The 13,723-nt window shown below is 45.4% G+C and overlaps 1 protein-coding gene across 1 annotated transcript in view; it reads left to right on the top strand.

Moving 5' to 3' along the window:
- Positions 1 to 13,516, top strand: part of strbp (spermatid perinuclear RNA binding protein) — a gene marked incomplete at its 3' end in the record, with an annotated part of 103,456 nt that extends 89,940 nt beyond the window's left edge. The window contains exons 13-19 of the mRNA XM_080018223.1: positions 475 to 683; positions 1,987 to 2,139; positions 2,224 to 2,358; positions 3,228 to 3,368; positions 6,146 to 6,281; positions 6,959 to 7,012; positions 13,422 to 13,516. Coding sequence (XP_079874349.1) covers positions 475 to 683; positions 1,987 to 2,139; positions 2,224 to 2,358; positions 3,228 to 3,368; positions 6,146 to 6,281; positions 6,959 to 7,012; positions 13,422 to 13,516 — 923 coding nt within the window. The remainder of the gene's footprint in view (positions 1 to 474; positions 684 to 1,986; positions 2,140 to 2,223; positions 2,359 to 3,227; positions 3,369 to 6,145; positions 6,282 to 6,958; positions 7,013 to 13,421) is intronic.
- Between the last annotated feature and the right edge of the window lie 207 nt (positions 13,517 to 13,723).

The raw sequence follows: 13,723 nt of genomic DNA, 5'->3' as shown, positions 1-13,723 counted from the left end.
AATATAATATCGATATCGTGATATGAGACTAGATACCTTCTCAGATTTTTCTTTTTTTGTTAAATGTTGTCTTTAGTGCTGCATTACAGTGAAGGGATGGGGTTTTCTTAACTTCAGATTGTTCTAGTTGTTCTAATGGTCATGTCATCCACATTACTAAAGACTGTTTCTCTTGTGTGTAAATGTCTTGGTCATCGCCAAAATATTGTCAAATGATCAATATCAAGGTATTTGTCAAAAATCATTATATTTGACTATTTTCACCATTGCCAAGCCCTAGTTATAAACTAGTTTCCTCTATTTCTTTTCTACTGTTCTATTTTCCACTCTTCTTAACCAAAACATCTATGTTCAGATCTCTTCCACTCTGGTTGTGTGCTTTAATCTTCCTGTTCTTAACTCTAACCACATTATTTTTATTTTTATTTTGATCAATTCATCACTTATTCATCCACCCCACCGCTCTGCCCCCAGTCCTGGACAGCAAAGCCATAGACTCCAACCAGCCAATGAACGCCCTGATGCGGTTGAACCAGATCCGGCCGGGGCTGCAGTACCGTCTGCTGTCCCAGTCGGGCCCGGTTCACGCCCCGGTCTTCACCATGTCCGTGGACCTGGACGGGACCATCTACGAGGCGTCCGGCTCCTCCAAGAAGACAGCCAAGCTGCACGTGGCCGTCAAGGTGATGAGCCGTGTGCGTGTGTGTGTGTGTGTGTGACAGCATCGATATCTTTCCCCAGTTTTAAAGTTTAGTACGTGTGCATGCATTACAACAATATAGTAAAACTAACACCATGTAGAAGGATAAAAGAAGAGACGGCTCACATGCTTTTAAGTCTCTCTACGCTTTATGTGTCTGTTGTATATTTGTATGTGTGGGTACTGTACACATTTATGTGCGTGCGTGTGTGTGTGTGCGCGCAGGAAGGGATGGAGGTGGGGAAAATCCACGTAATCCCAAAGAGGTTGTGAACAAAGAGGCTCTCCAGAGCACAGAGCTGGGATAATCCCCCCCCCCCCACACACACACACACCCCCCATTCCTATAAAAGGCTTTCTCTCAATCTCCTTCTTTCTCGCTCTCTCACTTTTGATCTCATTCTTTACTCTGTCTTTTGCCTTCCCTAGTGTCTGGTTCAAGGGCTGTAAACTTTTAGCCGTTTACCCGCTGTGTTCTGCCCGGCAGCCGCTGACCATGTGCTGTGTGCACACAGCTGAGGTCCAGGCCAGATAGCCTAGTTGTGCGTGCGTGCGCGTCAAACAATTGAAGCGATTTGATTGCATGATATTGCTGTGAATAATTGCAAACTATAATTTTTTTCAAATTTGACCCTGAACGAAGATTTCTTTATGTGCCTTTTTTAATCTGTTACTTTTTCCAAATTTGTATCTTTTTGCATCACATCTTTTGTGCGACTAATTATTTTAATTACATATAAAAAACACACACAGACACACACACAGATATGCCACAACATTAAAACCAGTGACAGGTGAAGTGAATAACATGCTCATTTTGTTCCAATCCACCTGTCAAGGGGTGGGATATATTAGGCAGCAAGTGAACAGTCAGTTCTTGAAGTTGATGTTGGAAGCAGGAAAAATGGACAAGCGTAAGGATCTGAGCCACTTTGACAAGGACCAAATAGTGATGGCTAGACGACTAGCCATCACAGGGATTTACTTCATTGATTCTTTCTTTCTTTAGTGCTTTTAATTATTTTAAATCCCTAAATCCTCCTACTTTTAGACTTAACCCCCTTTTTACTTGGAGTTGTTTTGAATATTGTTTTATTTTTTTATTGAATGGAACACATTTTCAAGATGTAGCTGCACAGGGTGAAAAATGTACTGGGCACATTCAAAATTTTGAAATCAGGAGAAAAAATTTACTTAAATTAGATCAAAATAGGAATGACTGAAAATGACCTCATGACCTTATTTGTGTTACTATGCCACATTTTACACGTTTCCTTTTGCTCCAGGTTCTCCAGGCGATGGGTTACCCAACCGGGTTTGACTCGGACCTGGACCCCATGAGCTCAGACGAGAAGTCGGACGGCGAGGGCAAGAGTGAGACGTCCACACACGCTAGCAATAACCCAACAAACTCCTCAGACAGCTCCAACACACTGGAGGTCAGAACACACGGGGCACATCCCAAATGTTGTTAGTTTCCGATTGGTTCCAAGGTAATAACTCTGACTGATCTCCGTCCCCAGGTGAGAACTCAGGGTCCCATACTGACAGCCAGCGGGAAGAACCCGGTCATGGAGCTAAATGAGAAGAGGCGAGGCCTCAAGTACGAACTAATCTCTGAGAGCGGAGGCAGCCATGACAAGCGCTTCGTAATGGAGGTCAGGGTCGCACACACACACACGCACACACACATGCACACACACACACACACACACAAACATATACAAGCAGGGCTGTCGGCCAATAGCGTATAAAGATATGCACACATTATACTGGAGCACAATCAGGCTGTAGTACTTAATGCTGATAGTACAGGGATTAATATTAGCACACAAGCACATTTTAGGACTTTTTTTTAGGAATGTTTTAGGCCATTAAAAGACTGGATATCGACAAATTCAAATATCACAATCAAATGTCACGATTATATCAATCAAAATATCACAACATTTTTTTGACACATACCTCTATTGATCATTCGGCGATATTTGGGGGAGGACTGTGGGTGCTCTCGATGTTTTGTGCAAATATTTAGATATTTACACACAAGAAATATTTGCGTAACAATAAATTAGTAATGTGGTTATCATAACAAAGCAAGTGCCCTGGTGTCGCCTGGAGAGCGAGGGGAACAGCCGCAGAGTCGATCAGTTCGCTCTCCTCCCCGAGCCGTGCCGCTCCCTACGGGTTGTTGTTTTCCGTCACGCCTGGCCGCTCCATTGCTCCGCAGATTGATTAGCAGGTCCGGCTGACAGCGGGGGCATGGCTAAACGAGCCGTCTGCTTCATCTACGACAGATTAGTTGACTGGCTGTGTCCGTGGCCGTCTGATTGGCTGATCAAGTTTGCGTAATAAATCCCGTATGGTGAAATCCTGTATTTCAGTGGGCTCACAAGGGCGTCGGTTCTCAATAAGTGATGAACGTGGATCAAGCTAGGCTTACAAAACGCATCGATCGGTTTAGTGTGTACTCCTAGCTCGTTGCGCTGAGTTTGTGTTGTGCATGTTGTGTATTGTTGTGCGTCAGGTGGAGGTGGACGGACAGAAGTTTCGTGGGGCGGGCCCCAATAAAAAGGTAGCAAAGGCCAGCGCTGCATTGGCTGCACTGGAAAAACTCTTCTCTGGTCCCAACGCTGCTGCAATCAAGAAGAAGAAAATCCTGCCTCAGGTAGCCAAGTTTGCGTGCGCACACACACACACGCACACGCACACACAAACACGCACACCAGAACCACGTAATATTATGGATTAAAACTCTTCCACTACCTGCCACAAACCTGTAAAAAAAAAGTGTTTTCCTTCCTCTGATCATTGATTTGTTCTTGTTTTTTCTTGGTCTCTTGAGGTGATGGAGATATATATATATATTTTTTTCACATCTGAGAGCAATTTTATTTTTTGTGAATGTTCATCCATCTCAACAGTCTACCGACCACAATGAGCTACGCTGGTTTGATTTACCGCCGCTGTCTTTCACTCCTTGTGCATGCCCGGTCTTTGCATTATTGCAGGTAAAAGGCGGACCCCGCCACCGACAATGGAAAAATTATATAGAGGACCGGGCTCAACACTCACTTTTAAAAGTGGTTGCCAGGCTGGCAACCAGGCATCAGTTTTTGGTTGCCGAAACTGAAATTATGATAGCCATTTTTAGTCACCTTATATTTAAGAGTAATTAAGATACTATGCAGTTATATGTCAGCTTAATAGTGACAATGTGTCATAAAAGAATGTTTCAAAGCTTTATTACAGTAACCGAACAACATTCAATTTTAATCTTCGGTGGGGAAGAAATACAAGTCAAGACAGACAAGAGCTGTGATAACACCAACTCCTCTGGTCACACTTGGCCTGATCACACTGAGCCTTCTCTGTCTCTCCCTCACACCCAGTGCTCACACACAGATAATAAGAATCTCAACAGTCCTGTTCGTCCCCTCGTGGTTAACAATTGGTTAATTCTAATTTACATCTTTCCATTTAAAAGTAGCTCTCCACCAGATGAGGTCTGAGTCGGGCTTATTATTAATGGTGTTTGTCTACAACGATAAGAACTACTTATTCTATATCAGCTATATTTTGACAAATTTGACTAGAAAAAGGGCTAAAACTAAAGACATATACTGTAAATTTTTATTTCATTTTAGTAGGTTGTGTAAGTCCACAATATCGTTCCAATCCTGGGCTTTTTTCTGTCTCATTTTAACTGAAATGTTTTTACACCTAGTTTTTGTTGAGTAACTGCACAGAGACGCAAACAAACACATACAGTATGATGAAAAAGGGTCTGAGGTCGTGGTAGCCGACGGTTTTCCCGAGATCCAATGAAGCCGAGCCCGTGAACCCAGCATGGCTCCCTGCGTTGGAGCACTTTCAACCGGAGATTAGAGCTGTGTCCACGTCTTAGTTCTCACGTAACACCAGAGAACGAGTCCACTAGGTAATCGATCGCAGATGGCGTCTTAATTTAAAAAAATAAAATAAAAAATGACATCCTGAATCTCCCCACAACAACACAAAAAACTCTTCGGACTCTTTGGATGATTCACACAAGTCACCCAAATTGATGTTAAAAAAAACCAACATTCACCGAAAAGCGAGTAGCTGTTTGCATCCCTGACTGTAATAACCTTGCTCTACTGCCGCCCACAGCAGCCCAGCAGCAGAGACGCTTACTCTCTTTTACTGTGTGGAAAATCTGCTGTTTCACATCACTGATGGCAAAGAAAGGCATTAAAATTTTAACAGGTGCCCGTGCGCACCGGTGCGCATGTGAATAAACGCACCAATGCACGTGCAGCGTTCTGGTTCAAACGATAACAGCAATATTTAAATATCGCTCATGCAACACATTTGCCAAAGGGGTCAACCAGTGGCCACACAAATGGTTGCCAATTGACCCAATCTGGTTGCCAAGGGCAACTGGGCAACCGGGCAACCGTTACTGTCAAGCCCTGGAGGAGCACATGCATAATGCATGCGCTCCTCCGGGGCATGGCAGATTATTCCAAATACTGTATATATGTGAAATATATGATGATGATTGTATTTTACAAAATAATCTTGCGGATAAATGCTTAAACACATGCCTGCTATTGTTAGGAGGTCAGCTGAACACTTTGGTGGAAAACATTATAGACAAATTGTTACACCCAAGTCTTTTGCAATCAGTATTTTCTCACTCAGACTGGCTGCTCATCTTAGTCGTGGTTTTCTGAGGTACAGTCAATCAGTAATCAATGGTTTTATGCTTTTAACCAGTATTCAAACAGTAATTGCTCGTTAACCTAGCAGTTACCAAATAAGCACTCTGCCGCGAGTCGATGACAGGGTGAGCCGCTCCTGACAGGAGATCGATCCAAGCGGTGTTGACAATCAAACCCTTCATTTTCACGCCAGGGTATGTGTATCTTGGACGCACGTATGCAGCTACTGTATGTCTTTGCATTTGTCGGCCATTTGTTCGTCAGGCAGGCATCTGTGAATGTGTGCGTGCACTTTGGAAACATCACTGTTTACCAACAAGCAAACACATGATGTCATGTTGATGTTGTTCACATGAGGCATTTTTCTCCCACTCGCCTTTTTTTTTTTTTTTTTTTTTTTTTTTTTTTTTACATTTAATCTTCTGGAGCGCTTCCGTAAGTTGACATTTTCAGAAAAGCTTGTGTGATATCAACCGTTTTCTTTTTATCAACAAGGGCCGACTGTTTGCCTAACCCTTACAACAAAGATGGAGAGCAATGATAAAGTGACAGTGAGCGATTGTACGGCACTTTATGCCCAAATGGACGCCCAGCACAAAGAGGCCATCAAGCGTTCAGTATGAGCATTGTTTCCTCTGTAAAACAAGCGGCCTACTCTCATCCTTTAAAATGGCTATGTACCTATTTTGATGAGGTGTGTGTGTGTGTCGTGTGTGTGTGTGTGTGTCGTGTGTGTCAGACCAAAGGAGTGCTGGCGGCGGCAGCGGCGGCGGCGGCCTCAGCGGTAGCGGCCCAGGTGGCCAGAGGAAGAGGAAGAGCAGCGCTCGCCAGAGGAGCCTTCGTCAGCGCAGCTGCTCCTGGATACGTCACTCCAGGTGAAGGGTTGGGACCACACATCTCCCCCAGTCCACCAGCGTCAGCCAAAGCATTAATACTCTTTCGAGGCGCCAGTGTACTCTCGATGAGACGGGACTTTCGATTTAGGAGAGACAAAGGGGACAAAGACATGCAGGCTTTTGAGTTAATACATGGCGCTGTGTGCGAGGCCTCCCTCTTAAATGTCAGTGTTATAAGAGCACACATCAAAACAATGGATAATAATGATAAAAGTACTATAAGTATAAAATAAATGCAATAAAGAAACCTCTGTATTAACAATTCACATCCAGACAAAGGTTCGAAATTGTTCAAGTATGCGCATATATATTATTATTATTTTTTTTTTCTTGTTCAGTGTGTCCTGAATATATTCAGTATATAATCTTGAAATTACATAATTAAACGTTCTTTTTCGGATAATTTTCTCATTGGGTCATCAGTGCACTTCATATTGGGGATTTGGAAGCTGACTGTGCTTGGGAGCGTGTTGACTGGTGGTCATTATTTGTCCAGTTCTTTCCTTGATCGAAGTATACCACCTAATGTATTCTGCGACGACAATAATAATAATAATAATAATAATAATAATTAAAAGACAAATGAACATAGCGGGCGGGGCAGGCCAGGTCGGTGTTCCTCACGGTGTTTCCATGTGCCCCCTCCACCCCAACAGGCTTCAGCACACCCTACGGATATAGTCCCTCTGCTGCAGCTGCACCCGCCTATGGTGAGTGACCCCCCCCACCCCCACCCCCTTCGGACGTAGGCCTCAGATCTTCTCCTCCCCTAGCCTCCCCCTCCGCCTCCCCCTCCGGCTCCGCACGGGGATGAGGAGGACTGCGAGAGTATAATTTGAGCTGCGACAAAGTTGCCCTTGTACGGGAGATCAAAACTCTCGTCGCCATTCCTAACTGCTGCTGTAACTATTAGCGGGGAAATTGGAAAACTGACCTCAGATTACGGTCTCTGGGCAAATTAATCTCTTTTCAACGGACTAACCCCCCCCCCCCCCCGAGCCTTCCCTCCTCCCCATTTATCCCTAATATATATTCTATCTTCTCCCTCCCATCTTCCCTCACTTCCTGACGCCTTGATTTCCCTTAAACAGGACCGCCAAACCTGTCTTGTGTCGTCTCTTGCATTTAACCGTACGCTCCCTCACGCAAGTTTCAGTCTTCTCTTTGGTCCGAGGGGATCTCGCTGAGCCTTGGCTGATTGTCCGCTCGCCGCCTGTCTCACCCCCATCTGCATGTGCTCACCCTCCGGTTTCCCCACGACCGAACGGCCGTCGTTTCAAGCTTTGTCTTCCGTCGTCGAGTGATAACCCCCGCCCCCAAACAGATGCACCGCGCAGACACCAACATGTCCTTTAGATCGAAAAAAATTATAATAATAAAAAAACATGTCAGCGACCAAAAACAACAATGTGAGTGTAGACGCCGTCTCGGGTGGAGTTTTCTGTCAGCGTCCTCGCGTCAGTTATGATTATTAAAGCTCCTTTATTGAACTCGCTGCCATGGGAGGGGGGGGCTAAGTGCCGCTATAGGGTGCCGCTGGCATGTGGCTGCCATTTTAAATGGTTTATGTATTTTCCGCGGAAGATTTATGCGCCAGTGAAAGTAATCGCAAGGCTCCTTCTGGGTTCTGTACCGCACAGCGGAGGACGCGTACCGACTTCCAGAACGTTTCGCTGTAGGTTGACTATAAACAACAATGAAGAGCTAAATTAAGAAACTACAGAACGCAGCGTTGCTGTGTGTGTGTGTGTGTGTGTGTGTGTGTGTGTGTGTGTGTGTGTGTGTGTGCGTGTGCGGGCGCGCGCTTTGGGAGGCCCCGTCATCTGGCCTTTTGAATGGACCTTATGTGCCGGCAGGGACCGGGCTGAGGCCTAGGACAGATGTTGAGCAGCCCCCAGAGAGTCTCGCCGTGCCGTACGTGAAGCGCTCCACAGTCGGCGTGTTTGGGGCGGAGGTGGTGCTGAGCACTCGCTTGGGGGTATTTGATTTCAGCCGGTGGGAAGTTGAAAAGGTTGAGAAGTCAAAGGTTCTTTCAGAGGCAGCAGCAGTGGCGGTGGTAGGCTGGACAGAATCGCCCCTAGAGGGGAAGCCCTTTTACATCCAGTATAATATTATTACACTGGATGTGAAACGGCTTGCCCTGCATCGTGCCTGAACAGTTTCAAAGGAGCAAAACGACAAAAGCCAAATGTGTAACGATGCTTAAAATGCGTCTATGAAATTGTCTTTGACTGAATTTGGGAATATTGATGCGTAAATCGTCAGATGACGATGGTAACTGGTGCCCTGTTGTCCTTCGCCAGATGGCAGCGAGTATCTGACAGTGTTGACTAGGGCCAGGCGACGAAATCAAATGCCGAAATTTGACCCCATTTTGGGGATGACTCTCGGCGCTTGCAGAAGATACTACTACGCACAAGAAACGACCATTAGAAATGTGGACTTCTATAAAGTACTGTAGGTAGAGGTATTGATAAGAACAGATAGAGGAGCCAATGCAGGTCAGAAAATAGCATTTCTGTGCAGTAAAGAAGTCTCAAAGAAAACTTTTGACTATAATACGATAACCAAAATCCCAGACACGTCTTGTAATGTGTCAACAATATCGATGTTGATATGCTTACGTACTTACTTGATATAGTACTTACTTGTAATTCAGCAGTACTCAACATGTGGACCTGTAATAAATGCCTGGCTAACACCGTTTGAAGACAATGAATGATTTAGAGAAGAAATCAAGAGGGTAAAATAAGACCAGATAAAACTTTAATGATTCCTGTGGGGAAATGAGGAGCCATTATGGACTAATCTCTGTGGTTGTTATACTAAAATCATACACCTGCTCACACACCTGGTCCTTCTGTCCTTCTATGTAGACGACACTGTATGTTAACTGCTTTTATTCTGCTACTAATTCACCCTCATTACGGAGCCAACACAAGGATGCAAATGAAATTACACTAACTGGGGCATGGATTTTTAGACATTTAACGTTTTTAATATACCATGTAATTATTATTATTAAATCAAATCAATGGGTTTGTTATGAAAGGGAAATGAGACATTGCAGGATGTTGGCCAAACAACTGTGGGGTGGAGGTTTTTCTGTTTTTATTTAATCTTTTATAATTTTTAATCCTGCTCCGCGCCTCCTTTGCCACGCTCTGGCTCTCGTCACTGCTTTAGGATTTCTGGAGTGGCTAATAACACTCAAACATAATCAAGGCTTTATGTTGTTAGGAACTACAACATCCCATCACTTTAGGCTAGAACTCTTATTCATTTGATGGGGGGGACATCTTCAGAGTGCATGGTTAACCGCTGCAGTAACAGAACTATGGGTCGGCTCTTAAAGGATAGGTTCGCTATTTTTTCAATCCAGGCCATATTAAAACCTGTGTTCCCATAATAATAAGTGTTCGTAGCAGAACCTCACTGAGCTGAACTTGCCACTCTGCTGCAGCTTCTCCCTGTGCTTAAATGCAGTCCAAAGGGGCAATGAGTTAAGCCTTGAAAAAACATGTTGACTCTCACCGTCTTATGTTTTAACAGATACCATACTGTATGTTAAAACGTATAACATATACCATATGTTATACGTTGTAACATGTGGTGTATGTTTAAATGGTCAAACGATTCATTTCATCGGGTTTTTTGCCGGGTTTTATTGACTCTTTTGGCTGCACCCTTGCTCGTGTAAGAGACTGGAAACAGGAAGTGGTGTTGCTTCCTACCGGCAACCTGCTGTAGCCAACCTTATGCTCTGGGTGTACTGTGGTAATTGCAAAGAGTAGTTTCAAATAAAAATGTGATATTACTTGACGATCTATTTGGTTTTTTTTACTCATTACATTTATGTTGCAGAGTGCCTTTGAGCAGGGTGAGGGGCTGCAGCGGAGTGGAACCTTTCGCAAAAGCGAAGCGTGCAGCACGGTTGAGCTATGAGCAGTTATGTTGTAAATTATTGGAACCAGCGTTTTAACAAGGCCCGGGTTGGGGGGGAAAAAAACGGCAAAGCCACCCTTTAATTAATTTCCGTGACGTCCCGCTGTTTCTAACTCTATCGCTTCCTCTGCCCCCCCCCCCCCTCCTTTGACCCACTTTGAGGCTGAGTCTCACACACTTCCATCGCTCCTCAACCCCAAGCAGCTCTGTTTAGTGCACAGGGTGTGTTGTCTTTGGCCCTGTTCACGCCTGGCATTAAAAACGCATCTGGGGCGATCCGATCACAAGTGGACAGCACTAGGCCCAGATGTGGGATCCGATCGCTCAGGCCACGTTCGGAGGTGGTCTGGGTCGGCATTTGGCCGCATTCTTTTAGCAGTGTGACACTCCAACGTGTCCTGGGCCTCACTGAAGGACCGCCCACTCAACTGACGTCCTCGGCGCACAAGCGAAAGTGCGTACTCATTACGGGTTTTTTTTTTTTTATCAATTGGGAAACCGAGGAAAACAAATACATCTAAAATTAAAAAAAAACTATATATTTTTTTAATTTACAGCAGACCCGGAGAGCGCTCCCTCTCCACTGTCCCGATCCAAGGTGGAACGGGACAGTCCCATAACTCAGTTGTGTTTTAAAAAATATATATATATATATTAAAAAAAAAAAAAAAAAAGATTCATACTAGTAGGAAACAAAACAAGAAACAGAGTAAATTCATCCACCATAAAAACACAGGAAAACGGGCGCGGCGTGTACGGCGCACCGCTGTGTTGCGCCACTGTTTTGACTTTGCCCGCGCACCAAAGGAAGTGGTCGCCCGAAACGCGCGCGGAGACGCGTCCCGAGTGCCGGGCGTGAGCGCACGTACCTCGCGCCGTCCACTTGTGATCGGATCGCCCGAGACGCACGTTAATGCCAGGGGGTGAGCGGGGCCTTTGTGCCGGTGGCTTTGTTTGTAGTCTAGCGGGCGGAGGAGCGTGCCGGTGCGACGCCTGGACTCATGCGGAGCTGTGCTCTTCTCATCTCTCCCTCTAGGTTTGCCCAAGAGAATGCTACTGTTGCCTGTCATGAAAGTGCCCGCCTACCCCGTCCCTCACTACCACTTCTTTTAGTGCAGGGGGACACACACACCAACATACCAAACGCACCTAGCCTTTTTTTCTAGAAGGGAGTGTCCATGTCTTTCCTACAATATCAAAAACAGAGGGCGGGTGAGGGGAGGGGCTGCAGTAAAGACTTAAGCTGATTTGTAAAAGTGCTTCTTTTTTTTTTTTTTTTTTTTTTTTTTTCTGTTGCTATTTTATTTTTCCTTTGTTTCCTGAAATATGAAAAGCTGCAGATTTAAGTTCTTAAGATTAATAAAAACTTGAAGGATTTGTACTGTTAATCATTACCTCATTCTTTGAGTTTAGAGCATATATATATATATATATATATATATATATATATATATATATATATAAAATCTTTGTTATTGTTGTGCTTGTTCTTGACTAGGAAGCAAATAGGCCTCCAGTATGACGTGCACACACATTTCTGTAAAAAATAATCAATTTGAGCTGTGTGAAGGATGTATAGGTTTAACGACGCAATGTGGGGGAAGGGGGGGGGGAATAAATAAATAAAGTTTATCTCCTATAAAAAGCTAAACGCTGCCTGGTGTATATCTGATTCGAGGGCTCCGAGTTAGTGCAGGCTTACATGAATGAAGTAGGGCCCGGGCTCCCGGCATAAACACCCTCGGACTATTTTTAGTCGCGGTGATGTAAAGCTTAGAGCGAATTCTATCACCTTAACTGCAGAGAGACTTGTCTACCGAGCCTGATTCTGTTACCGAGCACCACCCAACACCGCGGCCAGAGCCCCGGCTACTGACATCCGGCCCTTAGTCTGCGGCACTGAACCTCCAAAGACCTTCCTCAGCGTTCCAAACTCCTCCCTGCTTGGACCCCCAGTTGTGCGTAGTCTAAAAAGCGAAGGCGGAGGACTCGGGTGCGCGTTGGTCTCATTGCTTGACGTGGATTCGGCGGGTGTTTTCATCCCATTCCCCAACCGCGCCACCGCCTGCATCCACCGTGGACGTCCTGCTTCCGTTGTGCGTTCGGTTCCTCCTCCCCGCTTTGAGGTTCACAAACTCAGACACGCGACCGACGTCCGAGCCCTCCGCCGTCAAAAACGGACCCGTCTCGTGCGGCGCTTGCGCCAATGAAACGGCTCCGTTAGAGACGCAAAATCACGGCTGTGACAACTAAGAAACGCAAGGAGCAACAAGGGACTCTGTCACCTGTGTTGGTGTTTTTGTGTGTGTTTTGTGATGCATTTTTTTGCGTTTTGTGTTCTTTGTTATTATTTTTTCACTGCCAACCGGCACAGCCCGAACGAATGAACCTTGGGGATTAAAAAAAAAAATCAATTTTGCATTTCTTTATTTAGAGATCTGGATTCTAAGATAAACCACCCCACGGATCTATGAGTGAACTAAGCCCACTTCACAATGGAACTAGCAAACACGTCGATGGCAGATCATTATTTTCACCCCCCGACAGAATTCATGTCGGGTCTAATTTAAAACGGCACCCGTAATTGAATTCCCAAGTGTCGCGACGGTTGTCACGTGTCAGCCAAAGTTGAAAGGTGAGTGCCAACCGGTCGTCCACCATCATCAGCCACAAGATAAACCTCCCGCAGATGTCTCCGTGGTTTTGTCTATGAAGCTGCAGCCATTGGATTGGAGGACCCAATTCCCTGTCCAATGGTTAGTTGAGCTCCTGGTGGGGGTCCCCTTTATCAAATCCTTTACTCAACTCCCGCGGCCCAAGCCCACTTTCCAGAAAACAGTGACATTGTTGATGGAAAACATGTTCAAACTTCCCAGACCCTCGATCAAATAATTGTGTCGGTGAGGCTGGAAACCTTCCAAGGAACGCAGAGTCCCGCTGCCTTCCAAATAACATTAATAGCCTCGTCCTTTTCGGCAGAATATATTGGGTATAACTTTGTCCTGAGCTCCCGCAGTCCCCAGTAAAGAGCGGAGTAATTGTGAAGGTTTGCCAAACTTTTATTATTATTTTTTAAAAGGCGTCGGCCTTTTGCGCTGATTTTTATTTTTATTTTTTTCAAGCCGATGCCTAAATGTATTAACTCCCTCTCGCCCTGTGTTCTCGTCACTGTAGGTGGACTTTTCATTGACAATCCATTTTACCAGCCACGGACCCTTGCTCCTTTTATCATTCACCTCGGCCCTCAAGACCTCTTCTCTGACTTCTAGCGCCGGGGGGGGAAACGCCGTCCTGCTCAGCGGGACGCACGCCCCCGATTTTGGGGGGGGGGGGGAGGGGAGGGAGGGGGGAAAAAGCCGGCGGCTCACAAACACCTCGCACCCGTTTCGACGGTCCGCTCTCAGATTCCCGGACCGTTCTGCTTCGATCAGTCTGCTGGCGGAACTTTTTGGGTTTTTTTTCTGCTCGGGCGAAGA

Source organism: Zeus faber, assembly GCF_960531495.2.
Source record: "Zeus faber genome assembly, chromosome: 17".
NCBI classification, from domain to species: Eukaryota; Metazoa; Chordata; class Actinopteri; order Zeiformes; family Zeidae; genus Zeus; species Zeus faber.
The sequence above is the reverse complement of the archived record's forward strand: the minus strand, read 5'-3'. Positions and strand labels throughout refer to the sequence as shown.